This window comes from Ceratina calcarata, unplaced genomic scaffold, assembly GCF_001652005.2.
Source record: "Ceratina calcarata isolate Rehan_Ccalc_2016 unplaced genomic scaffold, ASM165200v1 scaffold578.2, whole genome shotgun sequence".
NCBI classification, from domain to species: Eukaryota; Metazoa; Arthropoda; class Insecta; order Hymenoptera; family Apidae; genus Ceratina; species Ceratina calcarata.
In genome coordinates, this window is record NW_017176997.1 from 102387 (window position 1) to 112129 (window position 9743).

The 9743-nt window shown below is 41.5% G+C and overlaps 2 protein-coding genes across 2 annotated transcripts in view; both read right to left on the bottom strand.

Moving 5' to 3' along the window:
* The window catches only part of LOC108629587 (uncharacterized), a 54904-nt gene extending 49170 nt beyond the window's left edge, over positions 1–5734 (bottom strand). The window contains exon 1 of the mRNA XM_026817426.1: positions 5589–5734. Coding sequence (XP_026673227.1) covers positions 5589–5657 — 69 coding nt within the window. The 5' untranslated portion in view covers positions 5658–5734. The remainder of the gene's footprint in view (positions 1–5588) is intronic.
* Positions 5666–9075, bottom strand: LOC108629585 (uncharacterized). The gene is made up of 5 exons (XM_018032346.2): positions 8951–9075; positions 8732–8879; positions 8580–8651; positions 8286–8402; positions 5666–5821 (listed from the first exon to the last, which is right to left on the bottom strand). Exons 1-5 carry the CDS (start codon positions 8998–9000, stop codon positions 5687–5689), a joined length of 522 nt encoding a protein of 173 aa, XP_017887835.2. The 5' UTR covers positions 9001–9075; the 3' UTR covers positions 5666–5686.
* Positions 9076–9743: the final 668 nt, after the last annotated feature.

Consider the following 9743-nt stretch of genomic DNA (forward strand, 5'->3'; position numbering starts at 1 on the left):
AGCATTGAAGAAACATTGAAAATTTATTGATATTTTCGATTCTTGTCACCGTAGAAGAAGTCGACACAATCAAAAGTAGGTCGAGATTCATTCTTCTCATATAAAAAAATGTGAAGTACTTCTCGGAAGATCAGATGAACGCGAAAGAAGAGCTTATATGTAGCAAGCTGATAAATACGGGTGAATGGAAACATCGAAAATTTGAAATGCGGCAGCGAGATCGCGAACGATTATTGAACGATGATATGGATTATTTAGCGCGGAAAGCGGCACGACATTCTCGTTATGAATTTATTTCGAGTAATTTATTACAAGGCAGTTCGATGGTTATTTACAGGCAGGGCTCGTTACACCCGACTCGGTGGAATCTCGTAAAACGTGACCGGCATGCATACACTTGCCAGGAAAAACTGATTAATTCCTGGCCGTTGGACGAACCTGTCCGACCGTCAGGAAATTATGCTTTTTCCTCGCGTTTCCGCGACGTGTCAATCGTCATTAGAAGGATCCACTGGTTCGAAACAACTGACGATTTTTAATAAAAATCTCACGAGGTAACTAAAGAACCTCGCTTGCTCGAAGTATTCATATTTTCCAAGTACATTCGTGCTTATGTTCACCTGCACATTTGTCAACAGTGTGAAAAAAAAATGATTCGATAAGCAAAACTGTGTAACGAATGGGCGTCTTAATCTTGGCCGCTCGGCTACGACGACATGGATTTGCATAATGATAGCTGTTACACCCGGTACTTCCCTCTACCTCCCTCCTCTCCTTGTCGCACCCTCTTTCCAACAGAATAAGGGTTCGTAGTCACACAGTACGTAAGAAGCAACTAGCAGCACGTTTAAATACAGAGGATTTAAAATAAGGAAACTGATCTGAATAATAGAAATAAAAAGGGACTGCCGGGTTCTAAATGGAACGCGTGAGATAAATATTCAGGCTGCAGCGTCTGAAGGTAAAAACAGTGGGACCGTTTTTACTCGGGACGATCCGAGGAAAAATTAAACGATACTTCGTTTGCTCCAGGGGCTCGCCTCCCAACGAATCTAATAATTGGGAGGAGGGACCGTGGACGAGGTTCAACCAGTTCGAAAAGTTTCTGCATTGGAAAGCTCCAATTAAAATGTGTCCCCTGCGATACGGCGATCTCTTATCGAACAAAAATAAATTGTAATTATTTGCAAGAATAGGAGTTCTGCGTTACACGAAACTATATGACTCGATTTTAATTTTGTTAGACAATCTTTGTAGAAAATAAAATAACAGAGACGATCATCGAGCGATGATTAGACTGCGGGTTTTTACGATGAACCGCAGGACAATTTCCTCGCAATTAACGTCAAGACAAATGCGTCCCGTTGTCGAGGCGATTCCCCGTCGCGAATTTCGTCAGGGACGATCGTGCAGAGCACGTAAAAAGGAGACGAGGGGCGGGACCGAGCGAAAGAACAATAATTATTCTCGTCGGAAATAGCAGAGAGCGCGGGAACGTCGCAGATAGTCGTCGATACGTGTCCCAGGACTCGTAAGTAGTGAGAGTCGGTAGCTAGTCAGACACGGTGGCTCGGGAAACGATGAAACGGGAAAGACGGTTCCCGTTCGACGAGATGAAACTCCGAGGCATAACATAAAATCTATTCCACGACACGTGAACTTTGTAATCATTGACCAATTAGCCAATGAATTATTTAATTAGCGTAAATGAATAATATCGACGTATCGCCGCGTGGCCGGCCGTGACAAATAATCTATGTTAAAGAGCGGCTGGAATTTCTACCGCACGACGAGGAGCGTAATTTATATTTTCTAAAGGGCCATTAAAACCCAGGCGGAACGACGAATTTACACGAGCTCGCAATAAAACGCCCTCGTCGCGATGTAAAATTCAGAGGTAACTGGTTGCCGCCCGGCGATGATTTAAACTGTTTACTCGCCTCCGAGCGAATCACCATAAAATAATCCGCGAACGCTTGATAAAAACGGCTGCCAGGCCCGGTCAACGTCAAAACATATCGACGGCCACTTGTATAAATCGGCAACAGATATTACGTTCGCGCAGTACACGAAAAGACTAAATTCGAATACTTGAAATCCTATTCACGAACTGATTTTTAATATACGTTTTCAGTGTCGCACCTGATAAATTCTAACCATTTTGCCTCTATTTCCGTTCCGTTTCTATCCTTTTGTTCGACAAGCAATAGTTAACCATCGTCGGACGAAAGGGTTTATAATACCGTTTCAGCTATGCGGGTCCAGTTGAATCGACGGCGATAGTGGATGTTATTTCAATGCGTCGCGTTCAGAGTCGAATCAATGGAATCACGGGATTAATCGTACAACGAAAATCCCGCCGAACGTTTATTTTACCGTGCGCGCCGGGCTGCGTTTTGGACGGTGGACGAATGTTGTGTCCGACCGGAAAATGAATATATTACACAATTCGACGCTCGTCACCGGGGCTCGAATCGACGCCGAAATTCAGAGCTCTTCATTTGACTCGCACCAGGCATTGAAAAATATCTGCGGCTTAAAAAGTGGCATTGACATATTTTTTACAAAAAGAGTCACAGCGGATCTACTCGCAAATACGTGTTTGACTAGACGGACGACTGGATGGGTTGAGTTCATTGGAATATCCAGTATAACCTGGGGTGGAGTAAGATCTCGACGAAGAACAATGTTTAAGTACGCGGGTCGACAAACTTTTTCGAAACTTCTACCCAGCCCCTTTCACATTGTTTTCCCGACTGGAAATCTTCTCGAACGGATCGACACGGGTCGTACAGTTTGTCGAAAAAACTTCTGACCTAATCCGGAACCGTCGACAAGAATTACGCGCGTTCCATAGTATCGAACGCGAACCGTAGATTCCCGTGTTCAAAAATTTTTACAAATCCGTGGAAAAAACCTGATAAATATTATGTCATACGAAACAGCGACGAGGAATGAATTTTGGTCACGCATTAAACCTCAGAGACACAATTCGAAGAGATGCTCTGAGTTGAAAGCGCTATTTAGAAGGGACGGTGGTTTACCGGTGCGACAACAAGGGTGTGATACAAGTGGACACGCACATTTAAAGACCAGTCGTATTTCATCGCATCTCGGGGGATGTGTAGGCTCTGAAGAACGGGAATCGTGTTTGCCCGCGTTGGGTCCCTGATCGTATATAAGACTCCCGGTGAAGCGTCTAGTGGGAAATATTTTCTCCGTGAAAGATGCTTGCGCGCCACTATTGGTTTTCGGGTTTTGCAGCAGCAGCTTGCTTTTCTTTATCCCGGTACGCGGCTCGTTCCCATTGTGAAATTCGAACGGTCGCCCAGCAACAAACCGGAGTCAACGCGATTCAATGTGTCGTGAGCGACGTTAACACTGGTACATTGGGTGCTACGTGACTTGTAGTAAATTCACAACGTTGTATCCATGAATTAAACATCTTCAAGACAAATTCAATTTGTTATTCCTTGTAACGTTGACAAGAATAAATCGATTGTAGATTTAGAGAATTGAACGTACAGAAAGAATTAACTGCACAAAATATGAAAATCTGACTGCCTAATCACGAAATATTAATTTGTTAAAATAATACAATGATTCTTTCAATTTGCATAAAAATCGGAACGCAAAAAAGGGAAACGAAGCGAGGACAAAGAAATTTGCAAGTAGGTCGGATGGGAAGGAACCGACGCGACAACAAGCTCAGCCGAAGTTAGCTCCGGAGAGTACAGTAATTAATATCAGTTTAACGCGAACTTAGAAGACGCAATAAGTTAATAAGCGGAGCCACGAAGTTTCAGCGCGCTGATCCACGGCCTTCCGCTTCCTGCAACCCTGATATCTCACGACCTCTTTAACCAATTATTGTTTGTACGATCCTTTACTGATTGCTTACCGAGCTTCCGTTCTTCGAGCATCGCGCGCGTAATTTCACCAAACTATGCAACGATTGTCTCGTACAAAATCGAACAAATAATTACAGTATAAAAATTCCCGCAGGCCAATCCAAGAAAATTAATACGATTTCACAGAATTCCATTTTAATTTAAAACCTTGACACTTGCTTTAAATTAACGAAATGATAATTTCCATAATTACGTTGATTCGAATGACTTGGCTACTAGTAATCATCGATGAGAGCCAACGATCGCCAGTTGGTAAAGGGGCTACACGTTGACGCGTCGCTAATAGGTAAACACACGTGCATAAATACACCTTCGGCCTGGCGATCGTCGGAGTATTACGGCCAGCAGAACTGTAGGTGTATTGTAGTTCGGTGGCTGGTTTCCGGCCGAAGTAACACGTAACATATGATCTGTACCGGCACCGAGGAGACACGGAAGGCTTATATACAGGATGGCTGCAAGCTTAAGGCGGCTAACCGAGTGTTTGCACGTCACGTTACACGAATGTTACATACGGTGTCGCGACGTGACAGCGTACGTGTTTAACGATCCGGCTGCTTTTAACGAGGATAATTACGAGCAACGTGCTTCGCTTTTTTACTAACGCGTTCGCGAATATTAGAGTACTAAAATACATAGAATGATGAATGCATGCAAAAGACATGGATTGAAATCATAATTGCACATAGAAATTTTAGCCACAGTTCAAAGACTGATTACTTGATTCAATTTTAAGTTTGCAAATTGAGTGAAATAATTTTTTAAATACGACAGTGATTGAGAAATTCGTGCATGGACCGACCACTCACGAACTGACAACCGGAATGCGCGAGGTGAAGGGACATTAAGGAGGCGTGAAAGGCACGCAGAGGATTAAAGTAGCTTAAGAGCTCCAAGATACTGTTTGCACGTCCCGAGGTGTACTTAGCGGTCTGCGAAGATAAGATGAAACACGTGCATTAGCTGACATCGTGATTAGTAATTACCCAGCGACGCGTGATTTGTCAACGCAATCTGTATTACAATATTCATGCGACGACTCTGTTCTATTTCTCATAGAAGCTGGATCGATAAAACCATCGCTCGAATAACTGTTTGATTACATAAAAAATTTCTATGCATTTAAAAAATAAAACAAAATTCATTTTCCACATAAATCTTGCTAACTAAATTGCTTTAGTTTTTCAATTGACAAGTCTATCGGGTTAGACGTAATTCGAAACAGAGGAACTCTGTAACGACTAGCAGCCTGGTTTCGCAGCCTTTGTGCTCATTTGCAGGCGAAACTCTGGGAGAAACTATAATCCCTGGCAACGAACTAACGATGTATGTGCATTGTGATACTCGCGCATTGATTATCCCATTTCTGGGGAATTATTTACACAAATAAAGCACGTCCATTGAGACCGCATCAGTAATACTTCGGGGATTCGATCACGTGACACATTATTGGAAAAAGCTCGGGGATTTTCGCGTGACCGCTTCAACGAGATTTACTTTTAGTCTCGTGCGGCCATTAAAAACGATACATTTCTCATTTTCGCTGTATCAGTTAATCTCATACCAATATTAACCCTCAGTCTGCTTAAGGGTTGATACGCTATTTCATATCTGAGCCATTACCCAAATTAAAGCTATCAATGGTTTTAATAAATTTTGAAAATAGCCTAAACGTACCTGAATTATCTTCTGGCGATAGTCTTGTTTGTGTGAGTCCTTGAGGCGAAGAGTGAAAGCGTGAGGCATCTGTTTTCTAGGCGTTGTCCTCTTCGTTTTCAAAGCCCGGAGATAGTTTTCTTAGCATCCCCACTCATGGGAATTTTTCGTAGTTTTAAGGGGTGAGTTTCATTAGTGAGGGCGTAGTTTCGTGTCGTTTTGGCTGGACCACACGACCGTGTTAAGAGATAGAACTGAAACATAATATAATTTGTTATTTAATATATAAACTTTTATTATATGTTATATATTTGAATCACTTAATATCTATCCACCAATATTCCAAAATCTCAAACTTTTAGCATGTCTAAACGAATTGGAAAATCTTAAGAATAGTTTAAGAAATAATAATGATAAAAATTAAATGGCATCATCTGGATATATTCTTCACGACATATGACACAACAATTTTGCTTAGTTAAATAATGAAAATAATGAAAGAGGTCAATACTGTATATCTAATTTACTGTTCCAAGCACGCGTGGGATCGAATATCTCTCATCGCATGAATAAATATACGCTCACGAAACATGCCGGTTCAATTTCAGACGCAGCGCTGATTACTCGTCACAGTTTGATCATGCAAACGTGACTGTTATGCAGTACGAAAGTTCAGATTCAGGAATTTCGAGTACGGATCCGCGAATCTCGGCAGCTTGCAAATTCAATTCAAGACACGAAAAGTGAAAACGTGGAACTCATTAATAATGGTTGGAAATCATGCGGGGAAACTGATAGCCAATAGATGATGGCAGACTCGCATCAATTCTCGTGTTATTTAATAATAACATAGATATGGAAATGCGAATAGATTTAACGATGTGTATCGCTCCCAAACGTATGATTTCGGATGCTAAATCAATGGGAATGATCTGGCAGCCGATTAATAGAAATTTGCGTTCATGAATGTTAATGGAACGTCGAATGGAGTTTAGTTTAAACGCACACACGCCCAATTTTCGACACCATCGAGAGATGTTATCGATTTCTTCCGGAAATTAAATAGAGAGTAGCCGCGAGTTACAAATTGAGCATGGCGCAGCAGCTAGTAGTACAAGTCAATAACAGGCCACGTGTGATTACTTCCGACAACTTTCGACGTTCCTCTCTTTTGATGGTAGTATAGTAGAGTCAGCGTATTGACGATGTTGACATTGTGCGAGCTAACACGAAGTCGTACCCGGATCCTCTTTCTCTCAGGACTTTGCCAGTAGCGCGAGTCAACGTGTGGAATGACATCAAACAGAGCTCTGTGTCAGACACATCGTGTAAACTGTACAACTGTATCTAAATCAGAGTACACTAATAACTGTTGGATTTTACCTTAATAGTTAATTACGAAACATAGCTTTAGTTTTTAGAATGACAAGATAAATAAAAAAACAGCTGCTGAGTTTATTCTTTATTAATATTGGTAAGCTTTCTTTAAGATGAAGCCTTTCCCAAAAACAGTTACGAAGAAAACAAGCATGATTTACGATTGAAATAGGGACGCACACTTGGAAAATACATGTTAACAATCTCTAGACGAGCAACGGGGGAGCTATGAGGAGAACGGTCAGTCTGCCCTGCCATAAGCTTTTCTCCCTAAAAATATCAGTACCTTCTCTCTCTGTCAACTTTTGGGAGGCTGTTAAAACTACGTCTTTGTAACTCTTGCAATACCCTCAGCAGAGGATAGTCAGTCTGATTGCGAGTCTAAAGCAGATATATATATATATATATTTATTTTTTCTTTTAATAAAATCACCTATACTCTTAGTTGGAAGCTCAACAATAGCGAATCCTTTAAATTATCATTAAATAAACTAAGATGGCAAATATGAATGTTACGAAAAATGGCATTAGAAATTAAATGAAATTTAGAGCGAAACGGAGGAACGTGAAAATGACGGGAGTCATTAAAGAAGTCGGAAGAAGGGGCGACAAAACCGCGGGTATACAATGGCCTGGTAGACTGTTAGGGTCGATATAGAGAGTCACGAGGAAGGATTCATCGGCAGGAGGAGCGATAACAAACCCTTTATTCAATGGGTTGGCGCCGGGAACGAGGATCTCGGAACACCATTGACGAAATGGGAGATACCTGCAGTTGCCGAGACGTACTCTGTATTCTGGCGGTACTTCGGGAGACGTACGTGTATAATCGGTCGAAAGATCTCTGAAGGAAAGGAGCCGAGAAAGGCAGGAATGAGTAGAATTTAATGCTTTTAAACGAACGATTTTGTTCTTTGACAGTTGATATCCGGACGGATGGGATACGAGAATCCGGAACTGATCGAACATTTATTCCTACCTAATGTTAACATATTTATTTCAATAATTCGATAAAAGGCGATAATTAATTATTGACATTTAGAAGCAGCGAGAACGAGAGTTAAGCATGGAATATAATAGATAGACTCCGGATTCGATACATTCACAGGAAAGTACAATGAACTTCGTACAGAATATTGAAATAGTAACAATACGATCGATACGTGTCAATATTTTTGAACGGAAGGTAATTAAATTCATGTTTTATAAATCGACGCCAGAAATATTTGATTTCGAATAAAAATCCGAAGTCTAACAACGAACGTATTGATTACGTAAAGTCCCATGTGGGAGCCAGTGCGTTGCCGGATAATCGGGAATAATGATTTAGTTTTCAATCACCGGGGCTGGTTCCGCGCAAGCAATACTCTTCCCGTCGTGGCAGCAGATTGGATCCGCGGCTTTCAAACCAGTGAATTTCCACGTGATTGCGTTACACACTTTCGCGTACACCGCTACCTAAAAAGCGTACACTATTTTTATCTGTACTTGAAATTTAATCGCGGAACCAAAGAGAAGTCGCAAGTATTCGCATTTTACTATATAGTAAAATGAAATGCCTGGATAATCTAACATAGTATTTTTTTTTTAATTTCTATATTAGAATCTGATGATTATTGATCAGATGCGACTCACTTGAAGATTTTCTACGTGCGCGTTTAGCTTCTCGCAAATCATCTGCGGCGCTTGTTCCCTGGCGCTCTCGGCCTGCACAGAATCATTTACGCATACCTTTCTAATAATTCTATACCTACCGTCGAGGCACGTAACTACGATTATTTACTGACCAAAGCGACACATAACTGTTGACACTTCTCCTCCCCCTCGTCGTTGCACGTGACGTTATACGGAAGAGCACGTTCAATGATCGATTTCGATATTTGCATAGGGAACACGGCGCACTCGCAGCCACCCTCGTCGACGGTGGTGTCTTGTCTAGAAAAATTTCCGGATCTGATCAACGCCGAGAATCGAGGCTCGAAAATTGATAGACAGAGGATCGTTACATGGCGAATGGTAAAACGGCGAACAGCACCAAGACGAGGAGGTGATCCATTGCGGTTTAATGACGTTTCGTTACTTGAAATCGATACGAGCTATGCGGAACAGACGTACGACCGAGGGGGAACGCTTCATTTATACTCGACGACGATCCCTACCATCGGTAGCTGGACGGTAGATCGCTGGCACGCGGTGTAATTGTGCGCGCGATATCCTCTGAATGTCTCAAATAATTCGATCGCCGAGTTATGCATGTCCCCGCTGTAACGCGAGAACAAACGAATAGGTGTCCAATACGCGTGTTTGTTTCGCGATCGAACGCGCGCCGTGGAGTTGAATAACTTCGATCGGACGATCCGTTTCGCACGAAGAATTTAATGAAAGGAAATTAACAAACGATTAGAAATTCGTTCTAAGTACACCTGGTAACAAGTGATCGAATCACTTTTATTCAATTTGCCATAAGATTGAGAATAGATTAAGACTTTTGTATATAATTTATTGTAATTTTGTATTAAATTTTGTAGCACGTTGCAAGATTTCTTGAAATTTGCGAAAAGCTTTTGTTCGTAAAATTCAAGCGTCAAATAATTATTTCTGATTTAAACGTCAATCTATCATGAGACCCAATGGAAAGCCCATTTCCCCTCGAGCAATTTCCTATCTGTAATTACTTTCCTTACTCTTGTGCTGGACTACAGATCTCGGACTTATCGGGAAAAAAAGGAATGAATCCGTGCTGTAACTGCAGCTGCGTGAGCTGTTTCGTATAAGCTATATACTTAAACAATGCTAGCA